The 24,838-nt window shown below is 39.2% G+C and overlaps 1 protein-coding gene across 2 annotated transcripts in view; it reads left to right on the top strand.

Moving 5' to 3' along the window:
• Positions 1–371: 371 nt before the first annotated feature.
• Positions 372–24,838, top strand: part of WAPL (WAPL cohesin release factor) — a 72,243-nt gene continuing 47,776 nt past the window's right edge. Inside the window, exons 1-5 of one of the 2 annotated variants that reach the window (XM_007458350.1) lie at positions 372–445; positions 746–781; positions 3,439–3,959; positions 20,482–21,525; positions 24,417–24,517. In XM_007458350.1, coding sequence (XP_007458412.1) covers positions 375–445; positions 746–781; positions 3,439–3,959; positions 20,482–21,525; positions 24,417–24,517 — 1,773 coding nt within the window. In that variant the 5' untranslated portion in view covers positions 372–374. Of the gene's footprint in view, positions 446–652; positions 782–3,438; positions 3,960–20,481; positions 21,526–24,416; positions 24,518–24,838 lie in introns of those variants that run through there. The other variant, XM_007458351.1, reaches the window with a different exon arrangement.

The raw sequence follows: 24,838 nt of genomic DNA, 5'->3' as shown, positions 1-24,838 counted from the left end.
CAGCTGCCTGCACTGCGCCCCCGGCCCTCCCCCGTGGCACCTGCGTCTCCCGGCAGGGCCAGCAGCTGGAACTTGCTCCGGAGCCCTGGCCGTCCGGGTCCGCCGCAACCTCTCCTACCGCTGCCAGCTCCCGCGCCGAGCTCTCAGCACCGCGACCTCGCGGACCCGGACTACAACTCCCGTCGGGCCCCGCGGTCGGCCCAATGGCGGGCGCCGGAGCATGCGGGGCGCGGCGCCTGCGCGGCGGTTTGAGTAAGCAGCCGCGGGATTGGCTGCGGGGTCGGGCGGCCGCGCGGGCCTGTGGGAAGCGGAGTGACGGAGCGAGCCGCTGTTGGAGGAAGGAGGTGGGGGCCGGGAGCGCAAATGGCGTTGAGATGGTTCAGGGCCCTGTTCAAACTCTAGCGCTGACCATTCACCGACGGAAGCGGCGGCGCAGGAGGCGGCGGCGGCCCATCGGGGGCACGTAGCGGGCTCTGGTACCAGCTCCGGCGGCGGCGGCGGCGGCGGCGGCGGTAGCCAGGGAGGCCTAGGCCCGGTCCCGGCCGGCGGCGCTCGAGGCGGGGAGGGAAGTTGCGGTGCCGCCGCTCCTCCCCCCCTCCACCGGGTTTCCTATTTACCGAGAGCGGAGTCGCGGGTTCTGACGGTGGCGGAGCCCCTTGCCTCTCTTCGCTCACCAGCCGGCCCCGTTCTCCCGCGCGGGGCTCCGGCGCCCGCCCGTGGGCCGTTGGGAGCGGGAGAGGCGGAGGCAGCCCGAGGCTAAAGCACTCGCCAGGCGCCGAGGGTAAGTGAGGTCTCGGGTGGCTGCTTAGGCCCGGAGCTTGCCGAGGGTGGGGGAGGCAGGGGTCCGGGAGGGGGTGATGGAAGTCTCTGTATTTCACCCACCCGGTCTCTGAGGAAGGTGGGCAGGGGAACGATCTTAAGAACTTTTTCCCCTTTTATTCTGAGTTCTTTCTGGGCTACGGCTGATTTAGTTCCCTCCCCAGGCGCGGTCAAGTGCGTTGGTTTCAGGCTGGAATTTTTTGCCGTCTTTCCTCTGCCCCTGGCCGCCGCTGAGGCCTTCCACTGCCCTGGGGATTCGGTGGCAGCGGCTTCCGGGGCGTCGGAAGCAACATCCCTTTCCTGGGAGGTGGGGGTGGGGAGGAGAAAAGTTGCGTGAGCTTCCAGGGGAAGGGGGGCCGCCTCTCCCCGCCACCTCCTCGCGCACCGCCGCCCCCCAGGTGAGGATTTCTGGGTGATGAGGTTTGGCTTTTCCGGCTTTCATTCCGTCGTGGAAGCCCCTAAGCCCTTGGAGATCTGAAAGACGCTGGATTTGGTTGGGGGTTAAGTGTGAGGACCTTTTATCCCAGCGCACTTCCCAGAAAATTCGACCTGGCTTTGGGCTGGGGCAAAGGCCCACCGTCAGAAAAGACTTACTTGTGAATCATTCTTTCCTTTTTGGTTAGGGTAATCTTTAGAGTTTGAAGCCTGAGCAAGATAGCCTGTGTTCTTGAAGTATACTGAAAATACAGTGTCACATACGTCTACACACTTGTTTTTGAATTTCTGTGTACTTTACACTCGAGGCTTGGATAATGCCATCACAATAGTTTGTCTAGTGACTTTAAAAAAAAAAAAGACGTGGAAAACTGTAAAGACAGTCAAAGGTAGGGGATATTGTATAGTGAACTCCCATGTATTCATCTTTCAGATTCAACAGTTATTAACTCTAAACCAAATTTTTCTCATCTATGCACTTTCCATTCCACACCCCATAAAGTTAGAGAATCACTGACATTATTGCATCAGTATTTCAGTATATATTTGTCAAAGACATGGGTTTTTTAAAAAAAACATAAGCATGATTTTCTTGTAACTTAAAATAATTCACTCCTTAATATCAAATATTCATCTGCAGACTTTCAAGTTGTAACCGTTAATGCTTTATGGTTCTCGGACCACTTTTGCCATGAGTTTTTCTGGTATGGGCCTAAAGTAGCCCAAGTCTAGATTTTTGCTTTGGCCTTTAGTCAGCATTTTTAGGTAATTACCGTGTTAGTGTATCCAAAACATTCCAGCTTTGTTGGTGTATGTGTAAATGTAGATCTGTAGATCAGGGCTTTACATCCGAGGAGGAATGAAAAGAAATGACTTATTTTGTGTTTCTTGTACCTGCCAAATATACTTAGTTTTTTTAGCTATTCTTAACAAGAAAGACAAGATTTTTTAGTGTAAATCTACAGTAGAAGGGGAAATAGATTTCCCAAAGGAGAAAGTTTTGTGAGATGTTAAAAGGTCTTAAAACAGTTACAAATTATTTTCTCTTAAAGCAGATGTGTATGATGACTAAATTATTATTTTGTCCAGTTAGAATTGGCTTCTAACCAAAATATTAGAGGGGAAATTGCTTTACTAAATACATATATGCACACACACATATATATATCAAACTGAGTTTATAGGGATTCCCTATAAATTGGGAGAATTTAAGTTGATAAAGGGAAACATAAACTACAGATTAAAACATTGAAAAGTATAGGTCAAAATATTCTGATTGTTATATTGTGTAAGAAATGGATAAGGATTGATAGTGTTTAAGAAGTACTTTAACTTGTTTTAAAAATGTTTGACTCTTGATTTACTGTCCTGAAATTTTTGTCCTAGTACTTAGTATGTAGATAAATCAGATGAATCAATTTATCCTGTCTTCAAGCAAAGAGGAAAATAAAGTTACATGTTTCTATTGCTTCTTTTAATAATCCATGGACCAGTCATTGTAATATGCTGGAGTTCACTAGCTCCAGCAAATGAGCACAGCACTATGGAGACAAGGAAGGTAGAAGAATTATGGTTTCTTGCACTAAGGGAGATGACCAAGTAAGGAATATTTTTCAAGTCATAATTCATATTACATTAGGCCAAAAATCAGGTTTTTAAAAGGATGGGTTAAAAGCTGCAGGTTCTAATATGTGGGAAAATAGCACCATTTTTCTGACTTTTTCCCCCTTATATGAGTAAGTGCTCTGAAATTTCAAAGAACTATATTTAGTCAATTATTTGACATCTCTAAAATCCTGAAAAAAATTAACATTTTGTGCTTAAGATTTTGTATTAAGGGTAATTAGCCTATTCAGATTATTTTTTATGGTAAAAGTGATATGAGAATAATAAGTAGATTAATTTGAACCTTTTAAAGAAATCAGTGTTCCTGTATAAGTTGGTTTTGTGAATGCTGGCTTATAAGTTGGTTAGTTGTTAGGCTTTCTTATTCTGAAAGTAGCATATGAATATGTACTCGTAAAAAAGATGAACAGAAGTATGTAGAGTAAAAAATGAGCCCCACTCTTTATACTCCCTCCCCTTATTGTACCTTGAATGTGGAAAAGCCATATGGGGAGAAAAGCCATATTTACTTGTTAAATATTTGGTGATTATATATTTTCTTACTTTTTTTTTCCGCAGAGAATATGAAACAGGTGTCAAAATGACATCCAGATTTGGGAAAACATACAGTAGGAAAGGAGGAAATGGCAGTTCAAAGTTTGATGAAGTCTTTTCCAACAAACGGACCACCCTTAGCACAAAGTGGGGAGAGACCACATTTATGGCTAAATTAGGACAGAAGAGGCCCAATTTCAAACCGGATATCCAAGAAATTCCGAAGAAACCTAAGATGGAAGAAGACGACACTGGAGATCCTTTTGGATTTGACAGTGATGATGAGTCTCTACCAGTTTCTTCAAAGAATTTAGCCCAGGGTAAAGGTTCATCTTATTCAGAATCTAGTGAAGCTGCTCAGCTGGAAGACGTCACTTCTGTACTTGAAACTAATAGCAAAATTAGTCATGTGATGGGTGAAGACATTGTTGTATCTGATAAATGCTTACGTTTGGAGGATGCTTTGCTTGGGAAAGAAAAGAGCACAAACCGTGTCTTAGACGATGATGCATGCAGAAGTAGCTGTGCTAAATTAATTACTTCAGGTAAGTTTTGATTTTCTTTATTCTGAGCCAGGAGAGCTTTGTGTAAGCTATTTAGTTAAATGATTTTGATTTAGATTCTGAAATATTACACCTCTTGGGTTTTTTTTCTGCATTAATAATTAATGGGGACCAAAGATAATTTTGTAGAAGAGATTTAAGAAATTAAAGAAACCAATTAGGAGTTGAAATTTTACTTAAGCAACTTGGAAATTAATGTTTCCAGACTGTACTCACAGTACATTTTGGGAGTGATCTTTCATTAATCCTTAACTCCAATTGAAGTAAGAAACATCTCTTTTTGTTGTGTTGGGATTGCACAGTATCTCATTTCTATTACTGTGGAGGATTTGGATGGTTACTGATAATGAAACTGAGATGAGCGTTTACAATGAGGATTAAGTTTAGGAGTGTTAGACTTTCTTCCAAAACTAGGAAGATTAAGGAAGTATGGAGTGGAAACAAAGAATTGAGCAAATTGAAATTAATTTGGAGTCTGGTGCCAGTAGCAACTGGTATTAATAGAATTTCATCCACAAAACCAGTTGTATTTTTAAAATGTTAATTTGTAAACCTGGCATCTAGTGTTTGTTCTTAAAACAATGTATTTTATCAGTTGTACCCCTAACTTTTTTTTTTTTTTTTTTTTTTTGCGGTACTTGGGCCTCTCACTGTTGTGTTGCGGAGCACAGGCTCAGCGGCCATGCGGGATCTTCCCGGACCCGGGCACGAACCCGTGTCCCCTGCATCGGCAGGTGGACTCTCAACCACTGTGCCACCAGGGAAGCCCCTAACTCGTTTATGTAAAGGATTTAAGACTTACAATAATGAATGATAAAAAGTGCAATTAACTAAAAGACTGAAGAGCTTAGATTGGAGATGGCAAGGGAGACAGCCTGCGTGCCTTATCAGCAATAGGATAAGGATCGCACTGTGGTCTAAAACAAACCTTAGTTCTTGACTTCCTGGCAAAATTTAGTGATAATAAAAGGTTATGTAGGGACTTCCCTGGCAGTCCAGTGGTTAAGACTCCGTGCTTCTATTGCAGGGGGCTCGGGTTCGATCACTGGTGAGGGAACTAAGATCCCGCATGCTGCGCAGCCTTAAAAAAAAAAAAGTTACAGAGAGCTCATATTTTAAAAGGAGGTAAAGACAAAACTTTCCTATTTTGGAATTCTGGAGAGGAATTTGTCCTTTGGGGGCTTACTATAAGGCACCTCAAATACTTTGCCTTGCATAGTTTTACAAGAAATCCTGAACATTTTTCACTTTTTCTCACCCTTGGATGAGAGGATGAGCCAGCTGTTACTGTCATTCCCTTGGTCCTCCTGGTTAATTCTGATTTGGCTCTTCTTATCCTTTTCCTACATTTCTCCTGAAGCATTGTTCATAAGTTAAGGTTAGGTTAAATTTTCATTAGAAAACAGAGCATAAGAGCTGTTTTCCAGATAAGCTCCTAAAAATGTATTCTAATCATAGAACCATTGAGCCAAAATGAACTTTAATTCAGCTTTCCTTGTTTTGTAGATGAGACTCAAAAAGATTAAGTAACAGTCCAAGTTTGGGTAGTGGCAGAATTGGAACGAGATTCATTTATTGATTTTTTTTTCAAAACGCACACCTACTGTGTGTCCTCCACTGTGCCAGGCTCTGGGAATGCTGTTCCAGTCAGTTATCCAGTGTTCTTGTCCTCAGTATGGGACAGATAGGCTGGAGGAGGGAAGATGAGCCTGGGGAAGTGGTGAAACTGGTCAAGGTGCGCAGACACAAGCTTCCCCAAGTGCTGTCTTTGGAGGAGAGGGGGGCATCACTGGCAGGCAGAGGGTATCATCAATAGGATAAATGTTTAGGTACAGGGGGAACAGGAACTTGGAAGTGAAATATTCATAGGCATCAATTGCTTATATAGTTTTGTTCATGTTACATCTATATATATCCAGAGTGCCATTTGAAGTTGTTCACTAGGAACTGGAAACATAATTTTCTGTAGAAATGAGGTATTAGCTTCCCAGTATAATGTAGCTAAATTGTAGTTCTGGTGCTGATACTGTGGACTGACTGGGACTCCAAACTCCATTATAATGGGTTTGTGAGGGGAAAATATATACTAAAATAGAGAAAATGGATGTTCAAGAACATCTTGTTCCTCTTCTTTCTTCACAAGGCACCCTTAGTAGAAAGGGAATGGTGTATCACTATAAATATTTCTTACTTTCTCCTCTCCCTTGCCCATCCAGAGCTGCAGCAACCCTGGTAGCTTGCTGTAGGATAAGAAGGGAACTTTGAAGGAGTGCATTTAATTCTCATGGTCTTATCCTATCCCTAAGATGTAAAAGTTATTGTTCTTATAAACCCTTTATAAGTTCATGTTTATAAGTTGGTTATAGTTCTGAGAATACGTCTATACATTATGAGCTTCCTTTTTTGCCCATCTTCTCTAAAATTTGGGCATTTCTCTGTGCCTAGATTCTTTTCTTGCATTATGTCTGTCAGACTGTCATTGCCTTTGCTATCATTCAGAAAACCTTCTGATTTTAGTTGAAGTTTAGAAATTCAAACCTAAGGTTTTGATAAAAGGAGTCTCTGGAAATCTAGAGTGGTTCCTAAACCTTTTTTGAATAAGAGATCTTTTGAGAATGATAAAATTTTGGACTTCAGATAAAAGTGCTGTACACCTATTTTGGTCTCAGAAATTCTTTGCAGGTCATGTACAGGAAATTTTATGATTATTCTGTTCAAAGTGCACAAGTCAGTTTCTTTGGTATCCTTCCAGTGGAATGTTCCTGCTCATTCATACCATTTTTGCTGCAGAATTATATCACATCAGTGAAAAGGATTTATCCAAGCTCAGACTTATTATATCATATCTCCTGGCATTAAGTTTTAAAGTAGATCTCTTTATGGGGGAGTATGTGGTTAATTTTTAGGTACTATTAAAATTCTTTGTTTTAAATATTTCATACCAGATAGTGCTTTTTAAGATTATGGCTTATTTGAAGAGGAAACCCAGAATGAGGTCATGATAAAATATGATGGTTGCTGTTTTCCAAATAGGTGCTTGGTGGGTAAGGGAACCAGAAGCAAGATTACAAACTGAATGAGAACTGCAGGGAAGGACTGAGTTACATCCTAACCTTGATTTAAGAAAAAAAACTTTTTAGTGTGGAACTTTCAGACACACAAAAATAGAATGTTAAAAAGAACATCATGTACCTGTTTTCTAGTTTCAACAGTTGTCAGTATATGGCAAATCTTGTTCCATCTATTGTAGACACTACTCTCTCTGCCTCCTGGATTTTTTTTTTTAATTTATTTTATTTTATTTATTTATTTTTGGCTATGTTGTGTCTTTGTTGCTGAGCACAGGCTTTCTCTAGTTGGGTGAGTGGGAGCTACTCTTCATTGCGGTGTGCGGGCTTCTCACTGCGGTGGCTTCTCTTGTGGAGCATGGGCTCTAGGTGCGAGGGCTCAGTAGTTGTGCGGCATGTGGGATCTTCCCAGACAAGGGCTCGAACCTGTGTACCCTGCATTGGCAGGCGGATTCTTAGCCACTGTGCCACTAGGGAAGTCCCTCTCCTGGATTATTTTAAAGCAGCTTCAGAATTTGTTATTTTATCTGTAGATACTTTAGTTGCAGTTATCATTAAAGCCAGTGAATCCTCAAACAAGTGCGACACTTAAAAATGACTTTTAGCAGGGCCTAAAACTTTGACCTTTTGAGAGATCTTGGAGTATTCTTATAAAGTTTGGAATCCAGGGCTATGTGCATTAGGGGTAAAAGAAAGCTTCTCTTGCCTTTTATATGCAGCTACTTCTATTTTCCATCTTTGTGCTTTCTGCTACAGGTTTTTAATCTGGGCTCCAGAATAAAGTGTGTAAAGACTTGTATTTCTATTTGGCACACTTTCCTTGCTAGCCAGCTGGGATTCAGTCTACATTTCCTGCCAAATATTGAGATAACTATGGCATAGGCTCTTAATTTGCATGACTGTCTTTGTAGCCAATACAATTTTTCCCATTTGCTTAAAGCTGTGCTGAGTATAAGTTAGAGGGCTGTTACTGTCAGGAAATTAGCAACTTTGATTTAGAACTGAAGATGGTTTTTAGAAAGGGAAATGAATTGTTCTAGTCCTGAAAGCTTAAAGTAGGCCAGGAACTTGTGACCTGAGAGGAGATTGTCATCTACTCATTGGATAAAGTACAGGTGATTAATAAGGATTACTAAAGAATTCTGCAAGTACAGCATCAGCAAGAGTTACCTGCCTTCATTTAGATATTGAATGTATTTGTCATACAGAATATACCTGTCGTACCTGAAATCAGCTTCTTTTAAGAGAAGAGGATAAGGGACTTCGCTGGTGGTCCAGTGGTTAAGACTCTGCGCTTCCACTGCAGGGGGCACGGGTTCGATCCCTGGTTGGGAAACTAAGCTCCTGCAAGTTGCAAAGCTGGCCAAAAAAGAAAAAATAAAAAGAAGAGGAGAAGATGCCTGTTGTTACTTTGTTCTAAGCCCTTTATATATCAGTTGCTCTTTAATCACAACTATTTAAGGCAGGCGTTATTCCCATTTTAGAGGGGGTAAAGCATAGTTCAGAGAAGTTGAATACCTTGAACTATTAAGTGGAAATCTGAGAAACATCCAAAGTGTTCTTTTCTTACAGTGCTGCTGTATTCTGATGTGAGTGAACTTAATTTTATCATATTTAAAGCTTTATATTTAAAATAACAGACTGTCACTATACAATGGGTTTCCTCTTGATGTTGGAAATAACTTTGACAACAAATTATGGATTATCTTTTGCCTCTGTTTAAGTAATTTTCTTTTTAATAAGCATAGAGGCCAAACTACCTATAATACTTACTGAAGAAAGCTGACCTTATTTTTATAGTTAATAGGTATCTTGTTTGTTAATTTTTTGTTCTGTATGGAAATTTAACAATATGCAAATTCTGAGAGACACTGTAATTTCAAGTAAATACATTTTGTTTTAAAGTAGAGCTTTAGTTTCTTGTAAAGGAGTTTCTTTGTGAAAGGAGGTTCATTCTTAGGGTTTGAGCAGTAACACAAGTGCAGGTAATCACTAATAAGTTTCTTCTCAGATCCAGGTTGAATACCAGCCATGAGCTGGTACAAGAAAACCGTAAGCATAGTCTTTGTCCTCTAGGGATGGAACTGTTGACTTCTGCTGGTTATGATAAATAAGTATTTCTAAAACAATGGCAACACATTTTTGTAATGCTTGTTGTTTTTCAGAGCATTTTCAACATGTATTCCATATTCTTAGAATTTAGAACAAGATGATGCATGTAATTTTTATGGTTCAGCCCTTGACTCTTTAGGAAATAGTCCTCAACTTTTTCAGACCTCTGGTGGTAGAGGAGGATGAATTTTTCATAAGTAGTTGTGGGGATGCCTTCCTTCCAACCATCTAGCTATAATTTCAGTGTCTTCTGTATGCCGGGTGTTGGGTGTATGTCCATGAACAAGATCTTGCTTTTTCACATTCTAGTGGGCAAGATGGATTGAGTAAAGAATAAGACAGATTGAATAAAGACAAACATTTTCTGCAGAAAATGACAGAAAAATATAGGATGCTGTGAAATATAGGCTAATTTACCTGGTGTGAGTGAGGCCTGGGGGCAAGACTGACATTTGACTTGAGACCTGCTGGTGCACTGGGAAAGGATAAAAGTGAACCTGCTTTGTGATGTGGGCTATAAGGAAGGAGACATCAAGAATGAATCCCAGGTATCTGATGTGAGCAACTGAGTACGTTGTAGTATCATTCATTGAGATAAGGGGACATTTACGAGGGGAAGTTTGTGAATTCAGTTTTGGATACATTGAGTTTAAGATATTTGTGAGATATGTTCAAGAGGCAGCAGGATCTGCTGGTATGGAACTTAGATAAGAAGTCTTGGTTAGCGATGATAAACTTGCGACTCAGCATATAAATGTTATTTGAAAATACAGGATTAGAAGTCATTACAGAGAATGTAATGTTGATGGGGACTGAGGGGAAGTTGAGTTGACTTGGACTGCTCTGTGTAGTGGGCCCAGCTGAATGCTGCTTTTGAAGTTTTTTTGGCCATGCTGCGCATCATGCAGGATGTTAAGTTCCCTGACTCGGGATTGAACCCGTGCCTCCTGCAGTGGAAGCGCAGATTCTTAACCACCGGACCACCAGGGAAGTCCCTGAAGTTGTTTTATATTTGCTGTTTTATCTTTAAAATTACATGTGGGCTGTGTGTTTGATAGGTATGATTTATAAAATATAAAAACATTTTAAATTACCACTTGAAATGCTTAATTTTTTAAGTACTTTTTACCTTCTAAATCTTTGAGTAAAACTGATCCACTGAGGATGATGTGCCATGTTTTTCCTGTGAGTTTTTAAGTGCCCTTGATAGATAGCCACATACCTTCATTGACAGTGAAAAATCAGTTCCTTTTCACAGAAGCAAGTGCTGTTAACACTTTCTTACATAGACTTTCATAATCTTTAATATGCACAGCATATAAATCTATGTATCCTTAAAAACAAACACATAAATGGGAGCATGATATATATCTGTGTATACTGTGTGTGTATAGTGTATTGTGCCTTAAAAAACACGGAAAGGGCTTCCCTGGTGGCGCAGTGGTTGAGAGTCCGTCTGCCGATGCAGGGGACACGGGTTCATGCCCCGGTCCGGGAAGATCCCGCATGCCACGGAGCGGCTGGACCCGGGAGCCATGGCCGCTGAGCCTGCGCATCCAGAGCCTGTGCTCCGCAACAGGAGAGGCCACAAAGTGAGAGGCCCACGTAGCGAAAAAAAAAAAAAAAAACACAGAAAGGTCTTTAAGATGTACACATCAGTATTTATAAATCTACCTTGTTCTTTTTTAGCAGCTTCATGGTTTTCCATTATATGGATGTACCATACTTTAGTCTCTTAGGGGTAGTTTGGCTGTTTATAGTCATTTGCTATTACAAATAAATGCTACTTGGAACATCATTCTACTTACGATTTTGAGAGTCATGTTGTCAGTATAGTGGCAGAAGATGTTTCTAGAAGTTGAAACATCTAGAATTGAAAGAGCATATACATTTAAATATTCAGTTGATATTGCCAAATTTCCCACTTAACAGTGTGGCTTTTTCTTCCTAGCATATCATTCTGTCTAACTTTGGACTTTGTCTAGCTGAAAGTAGAAAAAAAATGTTTATTTGGGGGGTTTAATTTTTTCTGCTTTAGAATATATACATCTTTATGTTTTAAAAATTTAAATTAAAAAAATCTATCTGCACATGGTACAAAATGATAGTGGTTAAAAGCTTCGCAGCCCCTTTCTCCAGTTGTCTCAGCTCTTCTTGGAGTGATCGACCATTCATAATTTTGTTACCCTTTCTGATATATGCTGTGCACCTACAAGCAATACAAACAGTTGCATATATGTGTGTGTACTTAGATCTACAAAATGATAACGTGCTGTTTTGTACCTTGCTTTTTCACTTAATATATCTTGGGAATAATTCTGTGTCAGTATATGAAAGTTTTCTTTCTGGCCTCCCTCCCTTTTTTATTTAAAAATACTGCTGCATGGTGTGTCAATTTCCCTGTGTTTTGTAATTTCTTAACCAGTTCCTTGTAGATGTCAGACCTTTGGGTTGCTTCCAGTGTTTTTGTTTTCTTTAAAAAGTTGCTTTATTTTTCAGACAATAAACACCACTTAACTATGTGGCTGTCAACTGTCTACTAACTGAAATCTACCATTCCTCATCTGCAGAATGGGATACAGCTTCACATTTCCTTATCTGAAACCTTTGGGGCCAGATTTGTCTTGAAATTAGGATTATTTTGGAATTTAGAAAGTGTATGTGTTTTACATTAACACCGGTCAGGGGCTAGGCAGCAGTCTAATCAAGACAGCTGTTTCTTCAGGAAAAGAAAATACTATCGGTAGCCTCACTTAGGTGAGGTCAGGTTTTGCTTCAAAATGCATTATGAGAAAACTTTGTTTTCAGAGCTTTTTAGATATTAGAATTGTGGATAAAAGCTTGTGAACTTGTAATAGTACCTTCATCAGATGGTTGCTAAGAGATCAAATGAATTAATAGATGGAAAGTATTTAGGACAGTACTGGGCACATATTGAGGGCTTAATAAGGATGTAGTTCAATTGTTTTACTTTCTTTTTCCAGCTTTATTGAAGTATAATTATTATATAACATTGTGTACTCTGATTTTTAATTGTGAATGAAATTGAGTGTCTTTTCATAAGTTACTAATTCATTCTATTTCTTTTTCTATTGATTGCTTTTATGTGTCTCTACCTGCTTTTTCTGCTGGGACGTTCATTGGACTTATCAATGTGTAAGAATTCTTAGCATATATATTTTTTTTCATAGAAATCTTTTAAGTTAATTAATTAGTTTATTTTTGTCTGCGGTGGGTCATCGTTGCTGCGCCCGGGCTTTCTCTAGTTGTGGCGAGAAGGGGCTATACTCTTCATTGCGTTGCGTGGGTTTCTCATTGTGGTGACTTCTCTTGTTGCGGAGCACAGGCTCTAGGCACGCGGGCTTCAGTAGTTGTGGCATGCAGGCTTCAGTAGTTGTGGCATGCAGGCTCAGTAGTGTGGCTCGCGGGCTCTAGAGTGCAGGCTCAGTAGTTGTGGTGCACGGGATTAGCTGCCCTGCGGCATGTGGGATCTTCCTGGACCAGGGCTCGAACCCTTGTCCCCTGCACTGGCAGGCGGATTCTTAATCACTGCGCCACCAGGGAAGCCCTGAATTCTTAGTATATTAAGGAAATCAGCCTTTTGCGTTTCCTTCATGACTAATGATCATTTTTCATGTACTTATTTGGTAAGAGTATAGTTTCTTTGGTGACATCCACTCACTTTTTTTTTTTTTTGCGGTATGCGGGCCTCTCACTGTTGTGGCCTCTCCCGTTGCGGAGCACAGGCTGCGGAAGCGCAGCCTCAGCGGCCATGGCTCAGGGGCCCAGCCGCTCCGCGGCACGTGGGATCTTCCCAGACCGGGGCACGAACCCGTGTCCCCTGCATTGGCAGGCAGACTCTCAACCACTGCGCCACCAGGGAAGCCCTCCGCTCACATTTTTTTGCTCAGTTTTAATCGGGTTGTTTATTTTCTCACTGAATTTTGAGAGTTCTTTATTCTGGGTACAAGTATTGTATCAGACATATTTATTGCAGACATTTTCTCTGACTCTGTGGCTTGTCTTTGCATTCTCTTAACAGTGTTTTTTGCAGAGCAGAAGTTACTGGTTTTGATGTAGTCCCATTTTATCAAATACTTCTTTTATGACAAGGGAGTACACTCTCCTCCCTAGGCATCCCCTTCATTGGACAGCTCTAATTGATTTGTTAAAGAAAATATTTATTTATTTATATTTACATATTTATTTAGCTGTGCCGGGTCTTAGTTGTGGCATACAGGATCTACATTACATCGTGTGGGATCTTTAGTTGTGGCATGCAGGATCTTTTAGTTGCGGCCTGTGGGCTCTTAGTTGAGGCATGCAGGATCTAGTTCCCTGACCAAGGATTGAACCCGGTCCTTCTGCGTTGGGAGCGCAGAGTCTTAACCACTGGACCACCAGGGAAGTCCCTCTAGTTGACCTTTAATGCTCATCAGTCCTTTTAGTTTCTATGAATTTGAATGATTTCTACACATTGAGTAAGTTTGTTCTCTCTTTGCATGACAGCCACTCAAATTAGAGGCAGCTTGCCATGTAATGGTGGCACATCCCCCCCCGCCCCCACACACACACAAATTAAACTTTTCTCGGTACCTCAACTGTATTTCATGGGTCATGGTCTCCAAAGTCACTTCTCTATCATCTCTACCTTAGAAGTCAAAGGTTTTTGTTTAAATTTAGTATTTAGCACATCAGGTGATACTCATTGCAATTTGCCCAACACATTAGATTTTAACCTCTTCATCTCATCTAGACCCCTTATAATAATGTGGGTTAAGATGGTTTATCTGCTTTAGTATTTCAATTTTCAGCAGCCACCACTAGAGGTAGTGTAATATGTATTAGAATTTGGTATGGTTCTTTTTATGAGATCTCTTGGTCATTGGTTTAATTGGCAGCCTTTGTCGTCTTTGGCCTCTCTGGGCTGCCTTTTCTTTATCTATAAAATGATGGGTTTAGTGAAAAGTGAAAGGAAATACCTTCACTTCTAAGAAGGGTGAAGGTAGTATATATGCTGTTTGTATATACAAACTAGCATACAGTTACACAGGTGTGTGTGTATATCCATCTTCAATAAACATCAATTCATAGTCAGTCTTATTTCATTTTTATTACCACCTACTCCCTTTCAACAGTGGATTATTTTGAAGCAAATTCCAGACACTGTATTTCATACATAAATATAATTTTTTTTTTTTTTTTCTTTTTTTGCGGTACGCGGGCCTCTCACTGTCGTGGCCTCTCCTGTTGTGGAGCACAGGCTCTGGAAGCGCAGGCTCAGCGGCCATGGCTCACAGGCCCAGCTGCTCCGTGGCATGTGGGATCTTTGTGGACCAGGGCACGAACCCGTGTCCCCTGCATCTGCAGGCGGACTCTGAACCACTGCTCCACCAGGGAAGCCCATAAATATAATTCTTTAACAGCTCAGCACTCCAAAAAAAAGATAACTATAGGATCACTGTTAACAGTTTAAGGTACTTAATATGTACCTTTGTTAATTTTTACTTTTTTTTGTTTTTTTGGTTAATTTTTACTTTTAAGGCTTTTGAATAGACTATAGACAATATAAAATTCAAGAGGTATGGAAGACTTTCCCTTTATCCTTCTGTCATCCCTTTCCCTAAGGGTAACCATATCTGTAGACCTGCCTCATTCTTTTTAACAGCTGTATAGTATTCAGACATGTGGCTGTATGATAATTTAGTTAGTTCTTTATTGATAGGTATTTGTATTGTTTATGAAAGCAGAAATCAGGAAACAATGTTCCTTGTGGCTTATGTTATTCATACTCATGGAGAGTTATTTGTAGAGTAAATAAAACAGCTTGCTTCAGGGTCAGTCTATTTCTTTCATATGTACATTTTTAATTTTAAAAAGTATTACCAAATTGCTCTCTGTAGTGATTGTACTAAGATATGCTCCTACAGAAATTTTTATTGCTCTGCAGTATTTTTTTGTATTAATAGACCACTATTGATTGTACTGTTAATGGATATTTATATTTCTTTGTTTTGGAATGACGTCATAAGTGTACTTCCCTTATGTTGAACCACGTAGAATCGCTAATACTTGATTATTTTAAAAGTGGAAGTTTCATATGGTTAAGTTTAATAAGTCGTTTAGTGCACGTATGCATACATTTCTTTTAGGTAAGTACTTTGAAGTGGAATTTCTGGGTCATAGGATAACTGTTACGTTTAGCTTTTGTAGATAATTCCAGAGTGGTTGTTCCCATTTCCATTCTGAGCAGTTGAAGTTGCTTTACCTCCTCTGCAATACTTGGCACTGTGAATTTTAACTCTTTCGTTGGTTGTTAGTAGCATCTCATTATGGTTTCAGTTGCATCTTTCTAATAACCAATGAATGTCAGTTAATATATTTATATTTTATATGTTTATTGAATATCCTTTTTTATCAAGTGACTGGTCAAGTCCAAGTCTCTTGATCATTTTTCTATTTTAAATTTTTATTGGGTGTCTTATTGAGTTGGGGCATTCTTTACATAGTTATAATCAACCCCCCACCCTGCCCCAGCCACCCCCGCCCCTGCACAGACGCACACAGACACACACACACTCACTCACTCTCTCTCTCTGGTATGGTAGTTCTCTTAAATAGCGTTTTTTGGTGTGTGTGTGTGTGTGTTTTAAACTTTTCTTTTTTTGGCTGCGCTGAAGCATGTGGGATCTTAGTTCCCTGACCAGGGATCGAACCTGTGTTCCCTGCAGTGGAAGTGTGGAGTCTTAACCACTGGACTGCCAGGGAATTCCCTAAATAGTGGTTTTCTAATGGACATTTAATTTTTTTTTTAACATCTTTGAGTATAATTGCTTTACAATGGTGTGTTAGTTTCTGCTTTATAACAAAGTGAATCAGTTATACATATACATATGTTCCCATATCTCTTCCCTCTTGCCTCTCCCTCCCTCCCACCCTCCCTATCCCACCCCTCTAGGTGGTCACAAAGCACCGAGCTGATCTCCCTGTGCTATGCAGCTGCTTCCCACTAGCTATCTACCTTAACGTTTGGTAGTGTATATATGGACATTTAATTTTGATGAAATTTCTTTTGCTTTATGGTTAAAGATAAAAGATGTTCCAGTACACATTATTGAATAATCCTTCCCATAGGGATTTGAAATTCTGCAATTAACATATACTGATTTCCCACAGATATTTTGCTCCTTCTCTTGTCATCTACCAATTAAAAAATGTATTTTGGAGTTTTTGAAAACTGGCTAAAATTATAGATACTGTCCCTGAAAAATGTGTGCACAGGCATTTTTTTCACACGGTGTCACAAGGTTTGCAGAACCCATGAAATCATTTCATAAATCTCTGATCAAACCTCCCTTCCCACTTTTTAAATACTTCAGAGTTCACTTTACATATGGAAGCCTTAAATTATCCCACCTGATTATTTTCCTGCATAAACCCATATATACTCATTATTGCAAGTACTGATGTGTTTTTATTTTTAAGGGAATCATCTATTTCCTTTCAAAATTAAGAATCTTAAGGGAATAATAGGCATTTAATTAATCTTTAATGTGAGGTTGCTTACTGTTTTTTAGATAAGCAGAATGAGGCTCAGAGAGGAAATTCGACTTGCCAAATTTTTAACACATCTAGTTATTGTCTTAGCTGTGTGGTTCAATACCATGTTTCTCAAATTCCACATAGCCTTTATTATGCTAAATTCCCTCCCTTGTGTAATACCGAATATGCAAAAGATTGAGTACCTATCCAGTGATACTAAAATCTAGTGATATTAAAAAGCATTTATTAAGTATCTTTGCAGATGGCGCTAGGCTAAGTCTTCTGCTAAAAACTTTCTACTTATCCAATCTTCACCCTTCAGGCTGAGGAAGAATAGGCCTTAGAATGTAGTTTTGGATTCCTTGCTTGAAGCTGATAGACACAGGACCTAAGGGAATGTTGATGAACATACAGGTTAAATTCCACTAAGAAGTGTCTCACTAAAAGATTATTAAAAATATATTTTATATGTGGCAGAGTTGTAACAGCTATGATAATTTGCATTTGTGTGATGTTCTGTAACCTGCATATATCCTTAGATACATTATCTTCTTTTATCTGTTCAAGTTGTCCTTGAGACAGATTTTATTAGCTCATTTTTTCAGATGAAGAAATTGTCCCAACTTCTTTTTTTTTTTAATGTTTATTTTATTTTATTTTTGGCTGCGTCAGGTCTTAGTTGCGGCTCGTGGGATCCTCCGTTCTGGCCTGTGGGTTCCTTGTTGTGGTGCGTGGGCTCCAGAGTGCATGGGCTCTGTAGTTGTGGTGCGTGGGCTCTCTAGTTTTGGCCTGCGTGCTCAGTAGTTGTGGCGTGCAGGCTTAGTTGCCCTGCAGCATGTGGGATCTTAGTTCCCTGACCAGGGATTGAACCCGAGTCCGCTGCATTGGAAGGTGGATTCTTAACCACTGGACCACCAGGGAAGTCCCTGTCCCAAGTTAAGGTGACTTGCCTAAGGTCATTTTAGCCACTAAGTGGCAGAGCTGGCACTCATCTGTTTAACTCCTAAACTGTTATCTTTGCTAGAAATACATTTCTGTTTATATAGCTGGTTTAGATTAAAACAGAGTAAATACTGATATTTATCTTCTCTGTTTACAAAAAGAAAGAGGTGTGGGGGCATACCAGGTTGGACATTTGAGCAAAGATAGATGAGTATGCTTCCTTGCTAAAATGGTGTGAGTGAGCCTTGTTGGCATACAGTAAAGAATTTAGCCACCTAAGAACTGGAAATAAAGATTTCAAAGTAGAAATGTTGCAGAAGCCCTAAAAGTGTCTCAATAAAAGCCATTTTAAAAGAAAAAAAACCCAACTCATTTTTATTTCCCCTCCCCACCCTTGATGTTTTGAGATATAAAGTGAGTTTATCTGACAAGGAAGCTGGGATGTTTGAGGAAGGAGGGCAGTTGAAAGTAATTGCTATTTTGCATTTTAGGACAAGATAACCTTGCTTTCTCTTCTGAAGGTATAGTTAAGAATATTTCTTGAAGACCTAAATGATGAAGGACTGTAGAAAGCATTTATTTTATATATCAGAATACTGTTGTGGAAAACTTAGATAGCTTTTCTTGTGCAGAACTCTTTGTTGATTAAATTAGTTTTTATCTGTGCAGTGTATTTCTGAAGTTTAAAAATTATATAATATACTTTAAAAATTCATCTGTAGGATTGTTTATGCTGTATAATTGAATACATGAATAAATTGTATTTACTAGTGACATAACTTTTAGTGACAATACTTCTTTCTCTAAGCCTCTTTATTACTCTGCACTTAAATTTATAAGGTATACTCACAACAGAGTTAGATTTACATATGAAAGGCAGCCCATGAGAATAGTAACTGTTAAAACACAACACATATTCTCTGACTTTAGGGGAAATGGGAGTGGTAAGTAAAACTTGAAGTAGTAATTTTTAAAAACGTGGATAATAAAGTTTACTGTAACATAACCTTTTTTTTATAAGTCAGAAGGATGTTTATTACATAAAACAATTAGAAACAGCTTAAATAAATTTTGTGACATTAAGACAGTAGAATGCTATGTAACTATAAAAGTGGTGTGGTATAACATTTAGTGACATCTCATAGACGTCTGTGTAGCTAGGCATACAAAGCATTCCCATAGTCATTTTTTAGCAAATAATTCCTTTAATAATGCTGTAAAGTAGTATGGGTCAGTGGCTTCCCTTTTGAGCACAGGAGGAAATTGAAGCCCTCAGGAAAACGCCCAAAGTTAAGGGTCTTGCCTGAGCTCTGTAGGGCTAGTTGGTTAGGGCAACACAAGCCTCCAAATTCAGCTACTAGTGCTCTTTCCACTTGTTATAAGAGCAGTGGTATCATTTCTTCAGGTTTGGTTTTAAACTTGGCTTTGCTTCTGCCCCTTTAAGAAAGTATCAGATGCCAGAGTCAGCTTTTAATTCTTAGCTTTTCAGTATTGTATACTTACTGATTTGGTACTTCTGAGATTATGAAAACTATAGTTCCTTGCCTTTGGTTGGAAAATATTCAAGAATAAAACAGGTATACCTATAAATTAGTTGCCTTGTAGAGGTAAGTAAATATAAATTAATTTACACCCATTGGGTAGCATTAAAAATTGTACAGTGAATTCATGTAAAGCATCCCTTTGCTTTTATTTGATGGTTTGTTAATTGAGATTTGTAAATGACTTTTCTTAAATGTAGGTGTTTTTTTGTTTTGTTTCGTTTTTTGGTAATTTTATTATTTGGCATAAACTTTTTTTTTTTTTTTTTGTGGTACGCGGGCCTCTCACTGTTCTGGCCTCTCCCGTTGCGGAGCACAGACTCCGGACGCGCAGGCCCAGCGGCCATGGCTCACGGGCCTAGCCGCTCCCCCGCATGTGGGATCCTCCCAGACCGGGGCACGAACCCGTGTCCCCTGCATCAGCAGGCGGACTCTCAACCACTGCGCCACCAGGGAAGCCCCTGGCATAAACATTTAACCCGACTTTTCCTACTAACAAGTGCTTGGAGAATTAATTGTAGTACCAGTTTGAATCACATTTCCATCTTATTTAGAAAAATTTAAAAAATATTTCTGATGATAAAGACAACAAAAATGAATTTCCCAAGTACAAAATGAGTAGGCAGTTTAAGATTTACCACTGGCTGATATGGATAAATAGCAACTGTAGCCATGTAACTTAGGCATCAGAGCCACTGTTTTAAAAAAAAAAAAAAAAAGCCTTGAAGTTGTATGGCTTTTAGGATTAGAAAAAAGAATGGAAAGCAGAAATAAAGAAACCTGACCCTGGAACAGGTTTCTAGACAGAGCTGGCATGCCATATGGGCAACCCTACCCCAGAGGAATAGACACTGCCAGAATGATTTCATTAATTGTGTGACATTGTTAAGGTTCTATTAAATAGTTTTTAAACATCTTTATTGGAGTATAATTGCTTTACAGTGATTAAACATTTTTATTTGAAAAATCCGTAGTATGTCTTAGAAGGTTTGGCTGAGTTATTTATATGTCATTCTGAATTGATCCTGTTGTTTAACACTGCTGAAATCTCTTGAGTTTAGGGTAACAATTTTAAGGGACTTGGATGCCTAGGTAGAGGTCACTGGAAGACATGAGAGCTGTATACTGGAAGGGGAATTATCAGATATGTAAACATTTATTTTTTTCACAATTTAAAATTTTTGCAATTATTTCATAATTAATTGTACTATTAATTAACCAGATGTCCCTTTTATTTGTTAACTTGTACATTGCTGTCACTCATATTTTTATCCTTTGACTTATTTTTCATTTTTATAGATAAAGTGGAGAACTTTAGTGAAGAACATGAAAAAAATAGTCACCATATTTACAAAAATGCTGAAGACAGTACTAAGAAACCCAATGCAGAAACTACAGTGGCTTCTGGATATAAAGCTGATGAAATCAAAGAAACAAATGATACTTGGAACTCCCAGCTTGGAAGAAGGTCAGAATCTCCATCAGAAACATCTTCAATCAAGGGATCTGTAAGAACTGGTTTGTATGAATGGGATAATGACTTTGAAGATAGCAGATCAGAAGATTGTATTTTAAGTTTGGATAGTGATCCTCTTTTGGAGATGAAGGATGAGGATTTTAAAAATCGGTTGGAAAATCTAAATGAAGCCATTGAGGAAGACATCATGCAAAGTGTTCTTAGGCCAAGCAACTGTAGGACGTATTGTAGGGCCAATAAAGCAAAATCCTCACAAGGAGCATCAAATTTTGATAAGCTAATGGACGGCACCAGTCAGGGCTTAGCCAAAGCAAACAGTGAATCAAGTAAAGATGGCCTGAATCAGGCAAAAAAAGGCAGTGTAAGTTGTGGGACCAGTTTTAGAGGGACGGTTGGACGGACTAGAGATTATACTGTTTTACATCCATCTTGCTTGTCAGTTTGTAATGTTACCATACAGGATACTATGGAACGCAGCATGGATGAGTTCACTGCATCAACTCCTGCAGATTTGGGAGAAGCTGGCCGGCTAAGAAAAAAAGCAGATATTGCAACGTCTAAGACCACTACTAGATTTCGACCTAGTAATACTAAATCTAAAAAAGACGTTAAACTTGAATTTTTTGGTTTTGAAGATCATGATGAGACAGGAGGTGATGAAGGAGGTTCTGGGAGTTCTAATTACAAAATTAAGTATTTTGGCTTTGATGATCTCAGTGAAAGTGAAGATGATGAAGATGATGACTGTCAAGTGGAAAGAAAGACAAACAAAAAAAGATCTAAAACGGCTCCATCACCCTCCTTGCAGCCTCCTCCAGAAAGCAGTGATAATTCCCAGGACAGTCAGTCTAGTACTAATAATGCAGGTAAGACTTAAAAAAAAACTACAAGTAAACGTGTTTTTCAGGCTTAAGTAACAGCTACTTAGTTTCCTCCTGGATACTCAGTTTTAGCTTGTTACTACATTTAATTTTAATGGGAGTACCTATTTAGTGCCAAAGATTACCTTATCCAAAGATAACGGCATTTAAATGTTAATAAAGTCCCACCTTGTAAGGAACCAGTTTGTAAATTGGGGAGTCTTTTCATATTTGTATTTTAATTCTACCATTAGCACTTGAGAATTTTAGTGTGTGTCCGTGTGTGTGTGTGTGTGTGTGTGTGTGTGTGTGTGTGTGTGTAGGGATGATGAACATCTTAATGTTTCAGTTTTGAAAAACTAAATGCAATGGAGACAAGGATAGATTTTGGTCATTTAGAACTATATTGATACTAGGTGGTTGTAATGAGGGAAGTATTAGAAAATTAAAATAAAAAAGCCTAATCAATCAATAAATGTTAAAAAACATTCTAAAGAAATCTTAAATTTATGAAGTTAAGGTTAAATCTTAAGAATCATCCTCGTAAGTTGACTTAATAAAATTAAAAAGTGCTAGTTAAGTATTTTTACACTCTTAACAGTGAAAAATTAATTTGTCCCTTAAGATAGTAGGACCAGTAATGACTTGAAGTCCTTGAGGAGTTGATAGTCTCCACTGAGAGACAAACAAAAGAAATAGGTTAGCTTTGCTATGAGTAAGTCACTACTTGACAAGGGCTTTGTGAAGTGGATTGACTGTTGAGTAACAAAGAGTATGTGAAAGCCTCTGGGATACAGGGGTTATAGTTATTTTATTTAACTAAATACAGTTTTCCTATATCAGTTTACTTGTTAAATAGAGCTTTTGTCCTTTTAGGGTCATAGAACAAGAGTCATTATGGTGAATTAGAACTATCATAGTAGGGACTTCCCTTGGTGGTCCAGTGTTTAAGATACCACGCTCCCGGGACTTTTCTGGTGGCGCAGTTGGTTAAATCCGCCTGCTGATGCAGGGGACACGGGTTCGAGCCCTGGTCCAGGAAGATCCCACATGCTGCGGAGCAACTAAGCCCGTGCGCCACACTACTGAGTCTGTGCTCTAGAGCCTGTGAGTCACAACCACTGAAGCCCACGCGCGTAGAGCCTGTGCTCTGCAAGAAGAGAAACTACCGCAATGAGAAGCCCACGCACAGCAGTTAAGAGTAGCCCCTGCTTGCCGCAACTAGAGAAAGCCCGTGCACAGCAACAAAGACCCAATGCAGCCAAAAATAAATAAATAAATAAATTTATTTAGATGTGAAAAAAAAAAAAAAGACTCCATGCTCCCAATGCAGGGGACCTGGCTTCTGATCCCTGGTCAGGGAACTAGATCCCTCATGCCACAACTAAGAGCCCACAGGCTGCAACTAAAGATCCCATAGTATTCTTACATATAGATTCTCTTATAGAGTGTGTCATACTTGAGGCTACCTACCATTTTGCTTCATTTGGCCTAAAAATAGGTTTGCTAGATTAGAATCGCTAAAACTAGAATTACACAGGCGTAGCCCCTAGGAGCCCGCCTTACTCCCCACTGCAAAAAAATAAAGAGTATTTTCAGAATTCAACGTTGTGTTGAATTGCTTCTGAAGAAGTGAAGTTTGCTGCAGCCTTGCTAGTCACTTGAGATATGACTGGGTAGACAGCTTTACATTTGCTTTCTCAGGAAGATGGTTAGTAATTATGTACTGAAACCTGAGCTCCAGTCCTGCTACAGCCTTCTTAGCTCTTATCCTAACCTTGATAGCAAGTTATCCTAAATCATTAGGCTCCCTTTGAAAAACGTCATGTTGATACCAAATAATGTTTAAAAATTAGAGACTGTTTGATTGATATATCCAAAGTTGGAATCTGAGTCTTCATACACTGTATGAAACAGCAAACATTTTTAAGGGTTGGGACAGAGAAAAGTCTTCGTATTTTTAAAAAAATATTTATTTATTTATTTATTTATTTAGGCTGTGCCGGGTCTTAGTTGCTGTACACGGGATCCTCGTTGCCGTGTGCAGCCTCTTTAGTTGCGGCATGCGGGATCTTTAGCTGTGGCATGCAGAATCTTTAGCTGTGGCATGCAAACTCTTAGTTGTGGCATGCACATGGGAACTAGTTCCCTGACCAGGGATCGAACCTGGGCCCCTTGCACTGGGAGCGTGGAGTCTTAGCCACTGGACCACCAGGGAAGTACCTTTTTTTTCTTTTTTGTTTTCGTTTAGGCTAGAAAAAAATATAGCCATTTGGAAATTAGTGTAATCCTTTGGTTAGTTTTGTGGGAGTACCACAGACCACTGAACTACATTGTACTAGGTCATTCTGTATCTTTTGCCAAGGATAGCTATATCTTTTTTGGGTTTTTTTTTTTTTTTAAATGTGGCCTCTTCAGATGTAAGCAGGCATTCTTTGAAGGCCAACATGATTCAGTGTACTTAAATTCTAGAAAAATGTTACAGGTGCATATCACCTGATGATGATGATGATGATGATGTGTGTGTGTGTGTGTGTGTTTAAACTAGACCATGCCAGTGTTAATGTTGATAGATAACTAGCAGTTATATGAACTTTGAAGAACAAATTATTCTGGAAAAGAATTGATTTTGCCAGTGAAACTGGAGCACATACACAGCAACTAGGTTTCTGATTTTCTTTTAGAGTAGGGGACAAGGAGGGAGTGGAGCACGGGAGAATGAAACTTAATATCATTGGAGTATTTTGTCAACTCTGTGGTGCTTTTATTCCTTTTTTTTTCTCCCCACAGTATGCTTCTTTCTCCTCAAAATGTTCATAGGTTGTCTGGTAGATAATTTGAAATAATAGAAAGCTAGCTAGTTTTGATTACCATTTCAGAAAACTTGGATTTTACAGAGGATTTGCCTGGTGTGCCTGAAAGTGTGAAGAAGCCCCCAAATAAACAAGGAGATAAATCAAAGGAAAATACCAGAAAGATTTTTAGTGGCCCCAAACGGGTAAGTAAAGCACTATCGGTGATTTGTATTATTGTTGGAGGGCTCAACTCTTTTTTTATTTAAAAATTACTAACAAACATCATGGCAATTAAATTTTGTCTTTCAAAGGATATATGTAAATTATTTTTTCAAAGCATTGTAACCATTTTTTGAAGTGTGGTAAAACATATATAACATAATCTTTATTATATGCAAGTGTACAGTTCAGTGACATTAAATACATTCATAGTGTTGTATAACCGTCACCGTTACCTATAACCAAAACTTTTTCATCATTTCTAACAAAAACACTGTACACATTAAACAATAACTCCACCTTGA

The sequence above is a fragment of the Lipotes vexillifer genome, unplaced genomic scaffold (assembly GCF_000442215.2).
Source record: "Lipotes vexillifer unplaced genomic scaffold, Lipotes_vexillifer_v1.1 scaffold437, whole genome shotgun sequence".
Lineage (NCBI taxonomy): Eukaryota > Metazoa > Chordata > Mammalia > Artiodactyla > Lipotidae > Lipotes > Lipotes vexillifer.
The sequence above is the reverse complement of the archived record's forward strand: the minus strand, read 5'-3'. Positions and strand labels throughout refer to the sequence as shown.